At 41.6% G+C, this 20,215-nt stretch overlaps 1 protein-coding gene across 3 annotated transcripts in view; it reads right to left on the reverse strand.

Annotated features, from left to right (window-relative positions):
- Window positions 1-20,215, reverse strand: part of med13a (mediator complex subunit 13a) — a 192,553-nt gene that overhangs the window by 32,155 nt on the left and 140,183 nt on the right. For all 3 annotated transcript variants that reach the window (XM_041196888.1, XM_041196887.1, XM_041196889.1), the window contains exons 19-22: window positions 9,426-9,649; window positions 9,082-9,274; window positions 7,876-8,302; window positions 3,624-3,843 (exon numbers count right to left, since the gene is read on the reverse strand). In XM_041196888.1, the coding sequence (XP_041052822.1) occupies window positions 3,624-3,843; window positions 7,876-8,302; window positions 9,082-9,274; window positions 9,426-9,649 (1,064 nt within the window). The remainder of the gene's footprint in view (window positions 1-3,623; window positions 3,844-7,875; window positions 8,303-9,081; window positions 9,275-9,425; window positions 9,650-20,215) is intronic.

A 20,215-nucleotide genomic window follows, 5' to 3' on the forward strand; every position in this document is an offset into this window, starting at 1 on the left:
AAAACAGTGGCAGAATCGGACAGAGTCAGCATGGATTTACGAAAGGGAAATCATGCTTAACAAATCTACTGGAATTTCTTCGAGTATGTAACTAATAGAATTGATGAGGAGGAGCCAATGGATTTGGTTGGCGTGTAAAATTAAAGCGCATGGGATTGGAGGTAGTGTATTGAGATAGAAAACTGGTTAGCAGACAGGAAACAGTAGGAATAAATGGGTCTTTTTCCAAATGGCAGGTAGTGACTAGTGGGGTACCGCAGGGATCGGTGCTGGGGCCCCAGCTATTCACAATATATATTAATGATTTAGATGAGGGAATTAAATGTAATATCTCCACATTTGCAGATGGCACAAAGCTGGGTGGGAGGCTGAGTTGTGAGGAGGATGCAGAGATGATTCAGTGTGATTTGGACAAGCTGAGTTGGCAAATGCATGCCAGATGCAGTATAATGTGGCTAAAAAGAGGTTATCCATTTTGGTAGCAAAAACAGGAAGGCAGATCATCTGAATGGCTATAAATTGAGAGAGGGGAATGTGCAACGAGACCTGGGTGTCCTTGTACACCAGTCGCTGAAGGTAAGCATGCAGGTGCAGCAGGCAGTAAAGAAGGCAAATGTTGGCCTTCATAGCCAGAGGATTCCAGTACAGGAGCAGGGATGTATTGCTGCAATTATACAGAGCCTTGGTGAGACCACACCTGGAATAGTGTGTGCAGTTTTGGTCTCCTTATCTGAGGAAGGATGTTCTTGCTATAGAGGGAGTGCAGCAAAGCAAAGGTTTACCAGACTGATTCCTGGGATGGCAGGGCTGACATATGAGGAGAGATCGAGTCGATTAGGATTATATTCGCTGAAGTTCAGAAGAAGGAGGGGGGATCTCATAGAAAGCTATAAAATTCTAACAGGGCTAGACAGGATAGATGCAGGATGTTCCCGATGGTGGGGGAATCCAGAACCAGGAGTCACAGTCTGAGGATATGGGGCAGACCATTTAGGACTGAGATGAGGAGAAATTTATTTACACAGAGAGTGGTAAGCCCGTGGAACTTGTTACCACAGAAAGTAGTTGAGACCAAAACATTGTATGCTTTCAAGAAGGAGTTAGATATAGCTCTTGGGGTGAAAAGGGATCAAAGGGTATGGGGAAAAAGCGGGAGCAGGCTATTGAGTTGGATGACGGCCTACTCCTGCTCCTAGTTTCTATGTTTCTATGAAATGATTGAGATCTTTTAAAAGCAATCGATAGAGTAGACAGGGAAACTTCTGCTGGTGCAGGAGTTTAGAACAAAGAGACATAACCTTAAAATCAGAGCCAGGCCATTCAGGAGCAAAGTTCGGAAGCACTTCATGTAAAGAAAGGTAAAAATATGGAACGCCCAGAAAGAAAAAATAGAAGCGGCTGCAGTTCAATGGCCAATTTACAATCTGAGATAAACAGAAGTTTGCTATTTAAAGGGTATTAAAAGATAAAGAGCCAAGGCAGGCAAAATGGTCAAGATCTCACTGAATGGTTTACTCTTGCATTTTGGAATTCTGACAACCAAATGGCACTTTAAAACAATCCATTTTGATGTTGCCCCATGTTAACATCCAATTGAGCAACTCAACGTGATGCACCGAATATGGAAAACTCAAGATCAGATGAACGTCTCAGCCATATAATATGAAAAATTTTCATTATTTTAATTGACCTTGTGAATGACGAATACTATTTTCCTATGCATTTAGACTGTTTGTGCTCAGTCACAACATACAATAGTGTCTTCTGACCTAAAGGAGCAACACTTTGGCCTGTTACTCCTAAGTTAGCCACTAGGAGTTAAGAACGGCACAAATGGACCTGCCCTTTCTCCATCTAAGAAAGCACAACTTCTTTAAATGGTGCTCTGCTAATTGATTTACTGGGTCAATCAATGTGTTTTGGGGCAAAACCCACTTCTTATGCTGCAAGCCACAGCCATGCAGCATTATTGAAGCACATTACACAATGCTCCCATTTACGTCCTCCTGCTTCACCAAACGCCCACCCAAAATAAAGGATCCACTCAAGTGATGATAATTGATGTTAGTATTTAACTGAAACTCCACAAAATCATAGAGTTCTGATCAAACATTAAGCATCTGAACTAACAAGAATCAGCCACTCTTGTCCTCAGGCCAGATGGTACTGGAACAGGAACAGTTCAGTTACAAATACAAACACATCCATTATTTTCTTCAGATCCTGTGCCGCAAAGACTACAGAGATCAAAACAAACACAGCACAAGCTGAGAAAACACTTATCAAACAAGTGGCTCACTCCAAACATTTCCTGCTTAACCAAAAAGAGACTTTTGTAGTAATTGTGATATCACTCAACAGCTCCAAATATTGCAATACATACGAACATACATTGGAACACATGAATGAGGAGTAGGCCATTCAGCTCCTCAAGCCTGCTCCAGCATTTGATAAGATCATAGCTGATCCAATTGTGGCCTCAACTCTACTGTTTGCCCCCAATACCTTAGATTGACTCTGGTCAATCAAGAATCTAACTCAGTCTTTTAAGATATTCAATAACGCAGCCTACACTGCTCTCTGGGGAAAAGAATTCCACAAACCAACAAACCTTGTTTAAAAAAATGCTCATCTCTTGTCTTAAATGGGAGACACCTTATTTTTAAAGTGTCCCCTAGTTCTAGTCTCTCCCACAAGGGAAAACATCCACCTGTCAAATTCCTTCAGGATCGTGTGTTTCAACATCACCTCTCATTCTTCTAAACTCCAATGGATACACGCCCAACCTTTCCTCATAAGATAACCCCTTCATCCCAGGAATAAGTTGAGTGAACCTTCTCTGAACTGCTTCTAATGCTGTTATATCCTTTCTCAAGTAAGGAAGCAAAATGGATTGTTATTAGAGAGAGTAATTTTAATAGCTAAAAGAATACCCAGTGACAGTATTATGTTGGCATTCTCCAAGGCATTGTTTACCAGAGATAAATACAATGGGATAGCTCAAGCAGTAGAATGAAGGGGAAAAGAATTCAAGCAGCCAGGGAGATCATTAGAACAACATTAAAGGGCCTCAGAATTAACACGATGATGAAAAAAAAAGGTAAGAGGATAATGGCAAATGTGGTTTGAAAAAAAGGATTTCTAAGTTTCTCCTAATACCATGCATTTGGATTGTGAAAGGTGAGGTTGGTATGTCCATAAACCTCTGTCAATTCGGTTTTGTAACAAGCCACTGGATGGGAACATAAGAGCAAATGGGGTGATGTGGCCCTCCAAACTTTACCTTGCTGTAAGGCAACACTATACCTGTGCTCAACAGATCCCCCGTTATAACCTCACTAGCACTGAGAAGTCATTGCCATATAAATCCATTCTTACCACTTTAAACAGTGCGGTGAAACAAAGCAGTGTTAAATCCATTATATGGGTTCTAAACAGTGGTTGGCTTGGTTTCAAGTGAAATTACACCACATGCAGTTCTTAGAAGTGGAATAAGAGCTATTTCTCTGAATGCTGAAGGCAATTTTTACGGGTAGAGAGGAAGCATATGCTATAAAATGCAATACATTACCGCTTCTACAATAATTTCTTTGGCCATTCTACATTTAAAAGAACGGACTCACCTGCACAGATATTGCATTCTTAATGTTCTGTGGTAAAAAATGAATCATCTCCAGGTAGCAACGCAATAGTCCAAGCGTCCAAACATTTGAAGACGATGACCTTTCATCCTCCGAATTGTAAGTAAAAGGATCCACTATGTACACAACGATGGATGGTGGGTAATTGATGGCATGAGACTCCCCCTCTGTCGGGACCCCAATTTTATCCCTTTCCATGGTGCTACAATGTAAATATGAAGTATAAAAATCAAATCAGCACACACCCAAGCACATAATTGCCCAATTAAAGCAAATACTCCGGATGCTGGAAATCCAAAATAAGAACAGAAAATGCTGGAAAATCTTAGGTCTGGCAATATCTTTTTTAAAAATTCATTCATGGATTGTGTGCTTCGCTGGCTGGGTCAGCACTTATTGCCCATCCCTAGTGGCCCTTGAGGTGGAGGTGGTGATGATGGTGAGCTGCCTTCTTGAACCGCTGCAATGCATGTGGTGTAGATACACCCATGGTGCTGTTAGGAAGGGAATTCCAGGATTTTGACCCAGCAACAGGGAAGGAACAGCAATATATTTCCAAGTCAGGATAGTGAGTGGCTTGAAGGGGAACTTCCAGGTAGTGGTGTTCCCATCCTTCTGCTGCCCTTGTCCTTCTGGATGGAAGTGATCATGGGTTTGGAAGGTGCTGTAGAAGGAGCCTGCTACTGTGCATCAGTGGTGGAGGGAGTGGTGGGGAGAGAAACAGTGTTAACGTTTCAAGTCTGTATAACTATTTGAGCATAATTACTCAAATTGTTTCATCAATAATATACAATGAAAATCTTTTATGGAAACCAGGAGGTATGGCATTGATCAATGACTTCCACTTCTAGGACCTGAATTCAAATCCAGTTCATAATGTAGGGATGTAAATCTTCTGAAGGTAACAGATTGGAAAGGTCCCAAGGCGTACGAGACTGGGGAGTCTCAATCCAACTAATAGTGGGCATGGGCCAATAGCTTGGTGAAAGGGAAATCATGTTTGACTAGTTTATTGGGGTTCTCTGAGCAAGTAACAAGGGGAACCTATAGATGTGGTACACTTGGAATTCCAAAAGGCCATCTGATAAGGTTCCACATCAAAAGGTCACTAACACAAAATAGGAGCTCATGATTTAGGGGATAACATATTAGCATGGATAGAGGATTGGTTAGCTAACAGGAAGCAGAGAGTAGGGATAAATGGGTCACTTTCAGGTTGGCAAGCTTTAACAAGTCTAATACCACAGGGATCAGTGCAGGGATCTCAACTACCTACAATCTATTTCAATGACTTAGATGAAGGGACAGAATATATGATTACTAAATTTGATGACACAGATAGGTAGAAGAGTAGAGTCACAGTCAGAGTCCTAGAGGTCTACAGCACAGAAAAAGGCCCTTCAGCCCATCAAGTCTGCACCGGTCAAACAAGTACCTAACTATTCTAATCCCATTTTCCAGCACTATGCCCATTGTCTTGTATGCCAAGGCATCGCAAGTGCATATACAAATACTTCTTAAATGTTATGAGGGAATCTGCCTCTACCATCCTTTCAGGCACAAACCAGGGAACTACAGGCCAGTCAGTCTAACCTCAGTGGTGAGGAAACTATTGGAAGCAATTCTGAGGGACAGAATTAATCTACACTTGGAGAGGCAGGGATTAATCAAGGACAGTCAGCATGGTTTTGTTAAGCGGTCATGTCTGACCAATTTGATTGAAGTTTTTGAAGAGGTGACCAGATGTGTGGATGAGGAGGTGCATTTGATGTCGTCTACTTGGACTTCAGTAAGGCTTTTGATAAGGTCCCACATGGGAGACTGATAACAAAGGTAAGAGCCCATGGAGTCCAAGGCAGATTAGCTAATTGGATCCAGAATTAGCTGAGTAGCAGGAAGCAGGGGGTGATGGTCAAGGGATGCTTTTGTGACTGGATGCCTGTGTCCAGGAGGGTTCCACAGGGGTTGGTGTTGGGTCCCATGCTGTTTGTGGTATATATAAACAATTTAGACTTGAATGTAGGAGGGTTGATCAGTAAGTTCACGGATGACACAAAAATTGGTGGGGCGGTAAATAGTGAGGAGGATAGCCTTAGATTACAGGAGGATATAGACGGGCTGGTCAGATAGGCTGATCAGCGGCAAATGGAATTTAATCTGGATAAGTGAGAGGTGATGCACTTGGGCCAGACAAACAAGGCACGGGAATACACAACGAATGGTAGGACCCCGGGAAGTACTGAGGATCAAAGGGACCTTGCTGTCCACTAGTCCCTTAAGGAAGGGGGACAGGTAGATAAGGTAGTTAAGAAGGCATATGATACACTTGCCTTTTTTGGCAGAGCCATAGAATATCAGAGCAGGGAGGTTGTGCTGGAACCTCAGGTAGATTGTGTGAAGGTATAAAGGAGCCTGCAAAGTAATATAGACAGGCTAAGTGAGTGGGCAAAAAATTTGGCATATGGAGTATAATGTGGGATGATGTGAACAGGTCCATTTTGGCAGGAAGAACAGAAAAGCAGCATATTATTTAAATGGAGAGAGACTGAAGAACTCTGCAGTACAGACAGATCTTGGTGTCCTGGTACATGAATCACAAAGTTAGTACGCAGATACAGCAAGTGATTAGGAAAGCAAATGGGACGTCTGCATTTATTGCAAGGGGAATGAAATATAAAAATAGGGAAGTTTTGCTACAGTTGTACAGGGCGTTGGTGAGACAACACCTGGAATATTTGTACAGTTTTGGTCTCCATACTTAAAGGATATAATTGCATTAGCAGTGTAGAAAAGGTCTATCGAATGATTCCTTACGAGGAAAGGAATAATAGGTTACGCCTGTATCTATTGGAATTGAATAGGTTGGGCCTGTATCCTCTAAAGTTTTGAAGAATGAGAGGTCATCTTATTGAAACATACAAGATCTTGAGGGGACTTGACAGGGTGGAGGCTGAAAGGATGTTGCCTCCCCTTGTGGGAGAGATTAGATCGAGGGAACATGGCTTAAAAATAAGAGGTCTCCCATTTAAGGCAAAGATGAGAAGAATTTTTTTCTCTGAGGGTCATTAGTATGTGGAATTCACTTCCCCATACAGCAGCAGAGGTTGAGCCATTGAATATTTTAAAGGCTGACAATCAGATCAGCCATGATCTTATCAAATGGCAGATCTGGCTTGAGGGGTCGAATGGCCTACTCCTATTACTAATTAGTATGTTTGAATGTCCCATGTAGGAGAAATGTAAGGAAGAACTTTTCTTTAAAAAATGCAGCAAGTGATAATGACCTGGAACACTTTGCCCACAATGCCTGTGGAAGCAGAAACAATCAATGATTTCTAAAGAAAATTGGATAGGCATTTGAAGGAAATGAACCTGCAAGCCTATGGGCATCAAGCAGGGGAGCGGGACCGACTGGAGTGCTTCGCAGAGATCCAACCTAGGTCAAATAGCAGCCTCTTGTGCCATAAATGACAATGACAAAGCCCGATTGGGACAACATTTGGAGTATTTTACAGATCTGGGCACCACGCCTTAGAAAGGATATACTGGCCTTGGAAGGATTGCAGCAGAGATTCACTAGAGGGTTGCCAGATTGCCAAAGATTAAATTAGTAGAGATTTCATAAACTAGGCTTGTACCCTCTGAAACATAGAAAGTTAATGGGTGATTGTATTCAAGTTTCTGTATGTTGAAAGGAACTAATAAGGAAAACACAGAACACGTTTTCTACCAGTGGAGTGTAAGGCAAGGGGACATAACCTTAAAATCAGAGCCAGGCCATTCAAAAGTTAGGAAATATTTCTTATACTAGCTCAATAAATAATTTTAAATCCGAGATCACTAGATTTTTGCTAACCAATGGACATAGACCAACGTGGATAGATGGAGTTAGGATGCAGATCAGCCGTGATCTCATTGAATGGCAGAACAGGCTCGAGGGGCTGAATGGCCTCCCCCTGTTCCTCTTAACTGATTGCCAGATGTCAATCCTGAAACTACAGTGTACTGTGTGACAATATAATGTGTATTTAAAAAACCTGAAAGCATTTAACCATTCTATACATGGGTCAAGGAGGAAACCAAGTTCTTTATGACCTGGTTTGCATCCACAAATAATAACAAATGAGTTACAACAAATAACATCCTTGTGACATCCCTAACAATTAAAACATGAAATGGATTGCAATTGTGTAGGGAGATATTTTTTACTAATGTACAAAATACATCTTCTCACCTCTCTGGAGGCTCCTGGTGCTGTTGCACTGCTCCACCCGCTGTTGAATCACCAGATGTCCCATTATTTTGCTGCACTAGCTGCCCACTCTGGGAGGCTGAACCCTGCATAGTCACAGTACTAGAGGAATTATTCAAATGTGTAAATGGAGGAAAGGAGGAAGACTGTTTTACTGTAGACAATGCACTGGCCACGTTTACAGGTGCTGAGGGCACATTTGATGAAGTACTACTGGCAACAGTGGCTGTTATGGCAGTGTTTGCTAAAGTACTAGCTGGTACAGGAGCAGAGGTGGAGGATGTGGTAGATGAACCCCCAGCAGGAACCTGTACTGGAGTTTGCGATGTACTGGACCGACTGCAAGAGGAAACGAGGTTAGGCTGCGACAACAAAGAACTATCCAATGTTTGACCAGCAAGGTATGGGCCTGAAATGAGAGGAAACATTTTTTTAAAATATATTACACCAACTTCAAATTTCTCAGACATTTATCAAAGGAACTCCTTTCCTCAAGTAAAAAAAAAATTGCTGGAAACACAGCATATCTATGCAGGCATCTGAAAAAGGGGGAAATTTTTTAAATTTTTCAAGTCGAGACTTTTTGATAATCTTGACCAAGGTGCTCAATCTGAAATGTTAATTTTTTTTTTTTGCAAAAGCCGATAAAACGCTGTGTATTGCCAGCAATTTTTGTTTCTATTCCTGGTATATATCTGACGTTTGCATAACCTGAGACTGAATAAGCAGCACATGCAAGTAAATGGGAGAGAGAAGCCAAGCATCCAAGAGCCTTCTTTTTGAACAACATTGCATAATGGTGTGCAGCCACTGGCAACTGTCACTAATAAAATGTTTCAGGAAATGTATCCTAATTTGAAGAAAAATGCTTGTACAATCCACAATATAAGTACCAGATACCCAGACTCTGGACCTCTATTAGATTCTCATTCCACAATGAAAAAAACGGAAGCAGCAAACAAGGAGAGCGTGCGGCAGACAGATTCAAAACTGCTGTAGTTTTTCTACAGATATATTAATGACCAGCCATGCCCATGAAAATCCTGTAATTTTCAATATTTTGCTTTTACTCAAAGACAGAAATCAACCCAATTTAAACCTTAGTCAATATAGTAATCAAGATATTAGTTCACTTTTGAAATAGCCCAGTGATATTTCATTACCTTTACTGTTGTCACAAGTACTTACCCAGATCATGTCTGCATACTTGAGCATAAAGTTTCAGTTTGGAAAATGCTTCACTGCTAGCGTTCACACAGTGCTGAGAGAACCAGTCATTTACCGGCTGCTCTGCAATTTTCAAGGCTGCTTTGGTCCCCACTTCCATAATCCCATCAGGAAGCAATTTCGAGATGGGCCTGTGCTGCCCAAGTCTGCAGGACTACATTTCAAACAATTATTTTGTTAATTCTCATCATTAATTCTGCTCTGAGATTGTACATCAAACTATTATACCAGCTAACAATGTGAAAGAATTTTGTTTTGAACATTTTAAAGATATTCACATGAATCAATCAAGTATGACTGCTTACCTCATAGATTGCACTGAGATCACGAAAGAAACTCCTCGCTCCATTTAAAAGCGCCTCGTTTTCTGGACAGACTACAACGTAACCAATATCTCTTTGTGATCCATATGGCTCCAGGAGAAGTTTCTCCCAGTACGGCAACGCAAATGGAGATAAAACCAAAAAATCACATTCATAACCCAACATAAATGTTGGGATAGGTAGTGGTTCTGGAGACTCGTCTGTACCTGGGTAAGAAAAGAGAGCCCATTAGTCAAGGGCTGCTTGCCCAAAATATCCAATACATTAGACCTTTCTGTTTTGCTTCAAAGTGTCTCCTCTCTATAAATTGAGTACTCATAATTTACACAATACAGCTGCATCTTTATAACTACAGAGTTTAAGATTATTGCATCAGCTTGGACCTCCTGATGATGCCTCCCGAGTTGAGTCCCGCACCAGAAGTTCAGGACATATTCTAGCCATAGATTACAATGAAACAGCTTTTTGGTACAACCAAGCCATATTGATATTATTCCTCCACACAAGCAGTGCTGCTAATGTTACTTGCCCACTATATTAAGGAAACTTGTAAGTGCTGAAGAATGCGCTCTTCCTGATCTTTGAACAAGACATTATTCAAGCATACAGGAGCTTGAGTTAATACCATGGAATCTTTTTTTACTTCAGGGAGTTATCCTAACTTCTTCAACAAGATTTATTTTTAAAAAAACAGTACCATTAAAACTGTTGCCAGATTCACTGACATAACCTACACCAGGAGTCCTTTACTGTGCTGCATTTGAAGATGCTTTGACAACATCATAATCCAAGAAAAAAAAGAAAATGCTCTTTAAGATCATTGCTCTATTAATATTTCTGCAGGGTAAGCATGAAAGAAGCTTAATGTTAGTTTGGTTCAGTGGCAACAATCTTGCCCGAGTCAAAAGGTTGCGGGTTTAACTCCCACTCCAGAGACCCGAGCTCATAATCTAGGCTGGCACTTCAATGCAGTACCGAGGGTATTACTGGAAGTAGTGTCCTTCAAGTAGGGCAAAACCAAGATCCCAGATGCCCTCCAGAGTGGTCGTAAAAAAATCCCATGACATTATTCAAAAAAAGGAGAGCCGGAGAGTTCTGGTCCTCTTTTATCCCAAAATTAGCTAATCATTATTTTATTATTATTTGTGGGACCCTGCTATGCACAAACTAGCTGCCTACTAAGCGACAGTGACTCGATTTCAAAAAACAATTCATTGGTTGTAAAGTACTTTGGAGCATCCCGAAGACATGATAAAGTACCATGTAAACACAAGATATTTCTCTAGAGAAACGATTAGTAATTGTTACTCCATGATAAATGACATGTTGAATGACAATCAATCACTCATTAATCATAAAAGGAAGGAATGCCAAAGCTCAGCATTGGCCCAATGACCCAAGATGAAGGTTTGCATTTAAGGGAAACATACAACTATAACATTCCAGCACTTTTAGTAAGAAAAATAGCTGTGATCCAAACAAGCAATTTCCATTTTATAATCAAAACAAATTTCTGATTTAAACTGTAACCTTCATCAGCGCCAATCAGGATAGCACAAGCAATCACCAGAATATAGTTCACATTATAAAAGCTAGACCATCCTTTCAGCTGCCTTTGCTGCAACCCTCAGCTACCTCAACCTCCCTACCTTCTGCTCACTCAATCCGATTCCCATCAAACTGCTGACGACTCAGCTTCTCTTTCTGAACCCATGCTAACTGACGTTGCAACTAGTTTCCTCCCCTCTGGTACTGTTCCCACTTTGAAAACCATCATCCCCTCATCTCTTCAAAAGATCTTGCACATCCTCGCCCTGCAAACTACTACCTCATCTCCATTGCCTCCTTTCTCTCATAAGTCTTTGAACATATTAAATTCCAAATCCATGCCCACCTGTCCTAAAACTTCATGTTTGAATTTCCCCATGTCAGCTACAGCACAAAGAACAGTTAACAAGGTCACAAGTTACAAGATCCATGACTAAAAATAATGTGCTATCTTTTCTCAATCGCTCTGCACCCTCTAGCACACTATCTTCCCTCCAAAATCTAGCCTCCGTTGTTTAGCTTGTTGAATGTTCTTGCTCAGATCTGCCTTTACCAATACAATCATAGCCAAAGCATCTCTAACAATAGCCTTTCATTTTAATTTCTGTCGTCTCGCAATATATAAGCACTTTGAACATATGTTGCTAAATATTCAGTGATCCACAAAATTCAGTCAAGACAGCAAAGAAAACTGTTGTTATGTTGTACTGAGCTCACTAATTCTAGTGATTTAAGCGAAGGGGCAGAATCCAGCCTTAAAATGTCTGCATATTCTGCCATGTTCTTAAATCTCTTCAGTTTAAGAAGGATCAACAAATTACCGACGTTGCAGAATTAAATATGATTTTGCAAAGTACTGACAAGACACTTATTTTGATGCACAGTACATAGTCCTTGAAAGTAAATAAGCTGGGTTCAATGTCGCACATTGTCTTCTATAAAGACAGCAGCCACGCATGTGCCCTGCTGCATACTGTCCCCTATAAGGATGGCGACCATCAACCTGGGCCTACCACCAGCATGCAACTGCACATGTATGGCACTGGCAGCAAAAACAGCTTCGTTTAATAGTAAAGCAGCATTTATGTCAATAGTAATGTTAATCAGACAGCTGAAAGATATAAGTCATAATAATGAATAGTTTAATATTAATCACCACCCCTGTTTAAACAAGCATCAGCAGCAGATATAAACCAAGCCTTCAAATGTTGTCACAGCTCACAGCATATACCTCGCCCTGGTCAGGTTTAAGGAGTAAATGGAGTTCTGCCCAATAAAAGACTAGTAATACTGGGGATGTTATTTCTTGATAAATATAACTTTAATGTACTTACCAGCTATAGATGGAGACAGGGAGGGGATTGGGGCCTCAGGTGATATTTATTTTCTTCTAACTCTTCATTTGCAATTATTTCTTTTTGTTAGCCTGACGTCAAAGATTATGCCTGGTTATGATCTATCCCGCAAACAGGTGCTTGTGCATTTTAATGAATTCTTACGATCTGTGATTAATCATCCAGTTAGTATGGGCATCCAACAACAAAAAGCATCATGTCTGGCAGAGGAAAAGGGGGCAAAGTATTCAGAAAAGCCAGAGGAAAGCAGCATCGCAAAGTGTTTTGTGATAACATCCCAGGCATCACCAAACCAGCCATCCGCTGCCTGGCTCGCCGTGGCAGTGTCAAGCGGATTTCGGGCCTGATCTATGAGGAGACCTGCAGGGTGCTGAAGGTTTTCCTGGAGAATGTGATCAGGGATGCTGCTGTCACCCAAGCCAAGCACGCCAAGCGTCACCGTCATGGATGTGGTGTACGCTCTGAAACGCCAGGTCTGCACTCTATGGATTCGGCAGCTGAACCAATCAATCAGATTTTAACAAAACAAACAGGTCAGAAGACAATGCTGTCCAACAAATGGGTATTTATTTTCTCCTCTAGACTTTGGGTGCAGAGGGACAAAGTGAAGGGGAATGGTAATCAGTCTAGATAAATGAAGCTCTGGGCATTCTGAATTCAGTTGACATTACTGGAGAATTTAAAGAATTGAATTTTGACAATTATGTTCACTACCACCTCAAAATAGGGCAGGATTCACTGGCTTTTAAGTCAAGCTTCAATTAGCAACACTAATTGAAAAGCAGTATACGGCATATGTTATAAATCAGAAATAAAAACTGAAAATGCTGGAAACACTCAGAGTAAACACTTGAGCAAAGGGTGGGTGGGGACAGGGGCAAAAGGAAAAGCTGTGATAGGGTGAAAGTCAGGAGAGACTGAATGACAGAAGAGCTAGTCTTCCAGGGCCAAAGGGAATGGTGAAACAAAAGCAAAATAGTTTCTTTCATAATTCTTTCCTAAACCAGTGCTCATTATTTTTGCCCCTTGTGGGTTGTGGTTTCCCTCTAATCAAATACATAGCATATTTTAAGTTTCCTATTTATGCATCATATGCTTGTCAATTTTCAAGTTAAACTGAAAAAATCCAATAAATGTTCTTAGTCATCCTTTACCCCACCAACCTCCATGCAAAACTCTCCAGTATTTGTTCATTAAATTTAGAAGAATTGAAATACGTACATTGCAAGGTTCCCCAACTCTCCATTCTTCAGCCCCCCAAGTTCTTTCGCCATAGCCTACATTACCAGGCAAGTGAAAGCCTCAATCAATTAAATTCACCAGCAGCTTTTCTCACGGCCAATGCTACTTTAATATTTGCTCCCAATTGAAGCTTACGGTATGACCCAATTTTTAAAAACTGAAGAAAATTAAGTTGCCAACCACATGAATTTGGTACAAATAATTAACAACTGAAGAAAGAATCACCAAAACAGAAAAGGGAAAGGTGAGCAAGACAAAAAGCTGCAAATCCTAATCAGAAACTATGGCACAGGGAGGGGCATTCTACCCAACCACTCTACATCTGTGTTTACGCTCCACTTGAGCCTCCTCCCATTTTTAGCATCTAAACCTACCATCGTAACCCTCTATTCCCTTCTCCTTCAAATGCTCCTCTGGCTTCCCCGTAAACGCGTCTATACTGTTGCTTCAAACAGTGCCTGTGGTAGCACGTTCCACATTCTCACCATTCTTTGGGTAAATAAGTTTTCTTTCAGAATCCTCAATTGGGTCCCTTGGTCACTATTTTATATTTATGCCCTCTCGTTGTGCTCTCCCCAAGAAGAAACAGAAATGCTCTCTGTATCCATGCCATCAAAACCTTTTACAATTTTAAATACTTCTATTGGGTCAGCCCTCAGCCTTCCCTTTTCAAGAGAAAAGAGACCCAAGTCTATCAATCCCTTCCTGATATAAACACATACGTTTCTGCAACCATTCTTGTAAATCTTCCCTGCAACCTCTCCAGTGCCTGTACGTCCTTTTTCTAATGTGGCAACCAGAACTGCAAGCAGTACTCCAAGTATGGTCTAATCAAGGTTCAATAAAGGTTTAGCATAACCACCCTATTTTTCAATTCTGTCCCACTAGAAATAAAACCTGATGCTTATTTTTTATTCACTCATTGGATGTGAGCATCGTTGGCAAGGCCAGCATTTGTTGACTACCCTTAATTGCCCTCGAGAAGGCAATGCTGGACCACCTTCTTGAACCGTTGAAGTCTTACATGAATGTATGAATTAGGCCCCTCGAGCCTGCTCCGCCATTCAATAAGATCATGGCTGATCTGATCGTCACCTCAATTCCACATTCCCACCTAGCGCCGATAGCCTTCGACTTCCTTGTTAATCAAAAATCTACCTCTGCCTTAAAAATATTCAAAGACCCTGACTCCACCGCTCTCTGGAGAAGAAAGTTCCAAAGACTCGCAACCCTCAGAATAAAATCTCTCCGCGTTAAATGGGAGACCCCTTATTTTTAAGCTGGTATCCCTAGTTCTGGTCTGTCCCACAAGAGGAAACATCATTTCAGCATCCATCCTGTTTAGCCCCCTGAAGATCTCAGTTCACCTCTCATTCTTCTAAACTCTAATGGATACAGGCCCAGCCTGTCTAACCATTACTCATAAGATAACGCCCACCTCATCCCAGGTATCAGTCGTCAAGTGAGCCTCCTCTGAACTGCTTCAAATGCATTTATATCCTTTCTCAAATAAGGAAAGCAAAACTGTACACAGTATTCCAGATATGGTCTCACCAATGCCCTGCACAACTGTAGCGAAACATCTAGTTTTATATTCCATCCCTCTCGCAACAAACGACTACATGCCATTTGCTTTCCTAATCACTTGCTGTACCTGCATACTAACTTTTTGTGATTCATGTACCAGGACACCCAGATCCCTCTGTACCTCAGTTCTGCAATCACTTTCTAGTTGAATAATACGCTGCTTTTCTACACTTCCTGCCAAAGTGGACAAGTTCATATTTTCCCAAATTATACTCCGATGTCGAATTTCTGGCCACTCACTTAGTCTTTCTATATTCCTTAGCAGGCTCCTTATATCCTTGTCACAACCTACTTTTCTACCTACCTTTGTATCAGCAGCAAATTTAGCAGCCATACATTTGGTCCCTTCATCCAAGTAATTGATATAAAATATAAATAGTTGAGGTCCCAGCACTGATCCCTGTGGCACGCCACACATTACATCTTGCCAACCTAAAAATGACTCATTTATCAGTACTCCTTTTCCTGTTCACTAACCAATCCTCTATCCATTCTATTATGTTACCCCCGATGCCATGAGCTCTTATTTTGCATATCAACCTTTCATATGGCACCTTGTCCAATGCTTTCTGGAAATCCAAAGGCACCACATCTATAGCTTCCACTATATCCACGTTGCTTGTTACTTCCTCAAATAACCCTAATAAATTAGTCAAACATGATTTCCCCTTCACAAAACCATGTTGACTCTGCCTGATTACACTGAGATTTTCCAAGTGCCCTGCTATAACCTCCTCAATAATAGATTGCAGCATTATTCCTATGACAGATGTTAAGCCAACTGGCCTGCAGTTTCTTGCTTTCCTCTCTTGAATAGGGCAGTTACATGTACTGTTTTCCAATCTGATGGAACCTTTCCAGAATCTAGGGATTTTTGGAAAATTAAAGCCTATGCAACTACTATCTCAGCAGTTACTTGTTTTAAGACCATAAGATGAAGTTCATCAGGACCTGGGGACTTGTCAGTTTTTAATTCTAATAATTTTCTCAGTTCCCTTTCCCTGGTGATTGTAGTTGTTTTAAGTTCTCTCCCTTTCACCTCCTGATTCACAATTATTTCTCGGATGTTACTTGCATCCTTTACAGAAAGAGATGCAAAATATCTGTTCAATTCATCCGCTATTTCCTTATTTTCCACTACTTATTCGCCAGATTCTCTCCCCAGAGGACCAATGCTCACTTCACTTACACACTTTTCCTTTTTAAAAACCTGAAGGAACTCCTGTTTTTACATGTCTAGCTGGTTTCCTCATACTCACGTTTTCCCTCCTTAAAAACTCTTGGTTAATCTTTGCTGCTCTTCATATTCTGCCCAATCTTCTGACCTGCCACTTATCTTTCCAGAATTATAAGCTTTTTCTTTCAATTTATTATCTTTAACTTCCTTAGTTAGTTACAGATGATGTTTCCTTCCCTTAAGAGTCCTTTTTTCTGGTGTAGGTGCATCCACAGTACTGTTAGGAAGGGAAATGCAGGATTTTGACCCAGGGACGGTAAAAGAATGCCGATATAGTTTTAAGTGGCGTGTGTGGCTTGGAGGGGAACTTGCAGGAGGTGGTGTTTCGTTCCACGTGCTGCCCTCATTCTTCCAGGTGTTAGAGGTCACAGGTTTGGAAGGTGCTATTGAAGAAGCCTTGGCAAGTTGCTGTGGTGCATCTTGCAAACGATACACATTGCCGCCACTGAGCATCAGGAGTAGAGGGAGTAAATGTTTAAGGTGGAGGGGATGCCAATCGAATGTGTTGCTTTCTCCTGAATGCCATTAAGCTACATGGGTGTTGTTGGGAGCAATTATCCAGGAAAATGGGGAGCATTCCTGACTTGTGCTTTCTAAATGCTGGACAGGCAATGAGGCATATTTATACTGTGGCTACAAAAGCACCCAGAGAGGTGGCAGCATAGCAGCATTATCACTGGACTAGTAATTCAGAAACCAAGGGTAATGCTCTGGGAATCCAGATTCAAATCCTACCATGGCAGTAGTGAAATCTGAATTCAATGGAAATCTGGAATTAAAAGTCTAATGATGACCATGGAACCACTTTCCAGTAAAAGCAGCCTGGTTCACTAATGTCTGTAAGGGAAGGAAATCTGTCATCCTTACCTGGTATGGCCTACATGTGACTCCAGGCCCACAGCAATGAAGTAGACTCTTACTGCTCCACTACAGGGGGAGCTGGCCAAGTCCAAGACTGGGTCTGCAGCAGGTGATACAGGAGCCAACAGGAGGGGAAAACATGCCTGTCCTCATCCTCACTAACCTGCCTGCGGCAGGTGTATCTGTCCATGACACTATCAGTAAGAGTAATCACCACACAGTCCCAGAACGAAGTCTCATCTTCACACTGAGGATATCCTCCATTGTGTTGTGTGGCACCAGCATGGTGCTAAACGGGATAGATTTCAAACAGATCTAGCAAGTCAAGACTGGGCAATCATGAGGCGCCGTGGGCTATCAGCAGCAGCTGAATTGTACCCAACCACAATCTGTAAATCATGGCCCAGATATCCCCCACTCTACCATTACCATCAAGCCAGGGGATCAACCCTGGTCAACCAACAGTGCAAGAGGGCATGCCAGGAGCAGCACTAGGCATACCTAAAAACGAGGTGTCAGCCTGAAGCTACAGCACAGGACTACTTGCATGCCGAACAGCATAAGCAGCAAGTGATAAACAGAGCTAAACGATTCCACAACCAATGGATCAGATCTAAACTCTGCAGTCCTGCCATATCCAGTCATGAATGGTGGTGGACAACTCACTGGAGGAGGCAGCTCCACAAATAACCCAATCCTCAATGATAGAGCAGCCCAGCACATCAGTGCAAAAGATAAGTCTGAAACATTTGCAACAAACTTTAGCCAGAAGTGGTGAGTAGATGATCCATTTTGGCCTCCTCGAGGAGGTCCCCAGCATCACAAATGCTAGTTTCAAGCCAAGTCAATTAACTCCGCGTGATATCAAGAAACAGCTGAAGGCACTGGATACTGTATAGGCTTTGGGCCCTGACACTATTCCAGCAATAGTGCTGAAGACTTGCGCTCCAGAACTTGCCTCACCCTTGGCCAAGCTGTTCCAGTACAGATACAACACCGGCATCTACCGGGCAATGTGGAAAATAGCCCAAATATGTCCTCTGCATAAAAAGGATAAATCCAACCCAGTCAATTACTATCCCAGCCATCTACTCTCAATCATCAGTTAAGTGATAAAAGAGGTCATCAACAGTGCTATCAAGCAGCACTCACTTAGCAATAACCTGTTCATTGATGCCCAGTTTGGGTTCCGCCAGGGCTATTCAGCTCCTGACCTCATCACAGCTTTGGTTTAAACATGGACAGAAGAGCTGAACTCCAGAGGTGAGGGAAGTGCGACAGCCTTTGACATGAAAGCCTCATTTGATCAAGTGTGACACCAAGGAGCCCCAGCAAATTGGAGTCTTTCTTGTTGGAAATGGCCATTGCCTGGCAATTGTGTGGCAGGAATGTTGCTTGCCACTTGTCAGCCCAAGCCTGGATATTGTCCAGGTTTTGTTGCATTTAGACATGCTTCAGTATCTGAGGGGTCACAGATGTGCAACGTTCAGCAGCAAACACCCGCACTCCTGGCCTTATTATGGAAGGCAGGTCACTGAAGAAGCAGTTGGTGCTTGGGCATAGGACACTACCCTGGGGAACTCCTGCAGTTATGTCCTGGAACTGAGATGACTGACCTCCAACAACCACAACCTGCGTGGGGTGCATGAGAGTGAGAGTGAGACTGACTGTGTGTGAGAGATTTAATTAAGCTGGTCAAGAGATGGATAGGAGTCAGGTTGTTTGGGTGGTTGGAAACATTAAAAGGATAAAGATGTTAAGTTTGGGGTACAGGTAAATAGTTTAGATCTAACCTACATTTCTTTTTTTAGATAAGTGGAGAGCTTGTTTGAATATCAAAGGAGAGTCAGAGGTATCATGAAACATGTTTTCATCTTGCAGGAGTTCCATAGGTAAACAGTAGTGGGGATGTTATATTTTATTGACCCGAAAGCAAAGACAAGATGGAAACATGAAAGATCTTATATTTGGACAGGTTTCAGTTTCAGAGGTATGAGAACAATGGAACTGAGATGAAAGGGGAAAAAGGTATTTTAGAGTTGCTGTTGAGCTGCAGAGAAAGCTGGAGATGTTGAGCTATAGCTGGAGCTCTGGGCTGGGAGAGGATGCAGTTTGAATCACCCATGCAGTCAAGCCAGAAAAATCTTGGGCTGCAGCAAGCAGTTTTATTCTGAAGTGAATTCCACTATAGAGTGGAAGAGGGTAAAGGTCATGTGGTACGCCTTTATTAAAGGTTCAGCAGTTTGCCTTGTGTAATGTAACTGGATTTCATAGTAGACAGGAGTTGCCTGGAAGGTGTTTACTTATTGGTTTGACGAAGTAGTGTGTTTTTGGGGGAATGTTTGTAAGACTAACCTTAATTATGCAACTGTAATCTTGTGTGCTTAAATTTTTTTATTTTTATTAATAAAACTTGTACTTTTAACTTTTAAAATGCCACGTCCTACTGGACCTCTTATGGTCAAGATCAGCAAGTCGTCTCGGTTTCAGAATACAAAAAAAAGTGTTTCCCTCTGGGATTAGGTCTGCACAGCAATTAACACCAACTGTGGTCATAATAAATTTGGGGGCTCATCCAGGATTACTAAAATTCCTTGATTGGGTTAGAGTTTGTGAATCCAAAGGATATGAGTACGAGAAGAACACTGAACTCAGGAGGAGTTGTGTGTTGAGGGGTTTTAAAGTGGTTGGACTGCAACATTGCTTTGGCAATTGAGAGTAAAAAATGTAACTGTGAAGTACTTGAAATCTCGGAGTAAAACAGAGTTGAAAGAATCAGCAGATGAAGTGTAGGTGGAGGTAAAAATGGAATTTCGTAAGGCTGATGTGGTTAAAGTACTTACCCAGCATTTAAAGTTGCAGGAAGGGATACCTGAAACTAGTGTGTCACAGATGGAGGTAGTAAGACTTCAGTTGCAAATGAAGCAACTTGATATAGAAAA

Source organism: Carcharodon carcharias, chromosome 10 (genome assembly GCF_017639515.1).
Source record: "Carcharodon carcharias isolate sCarCar2 chromosome 10, sCarCar2.pri, whole genome shotgun sequence".
NCBI classification, from domain to species: Eukaryota; Metazoa; Chordata; class Chondrichthyes; order Lamniformes; family Lamnidae; genus Carcharodon; species Carcharodon carcharias.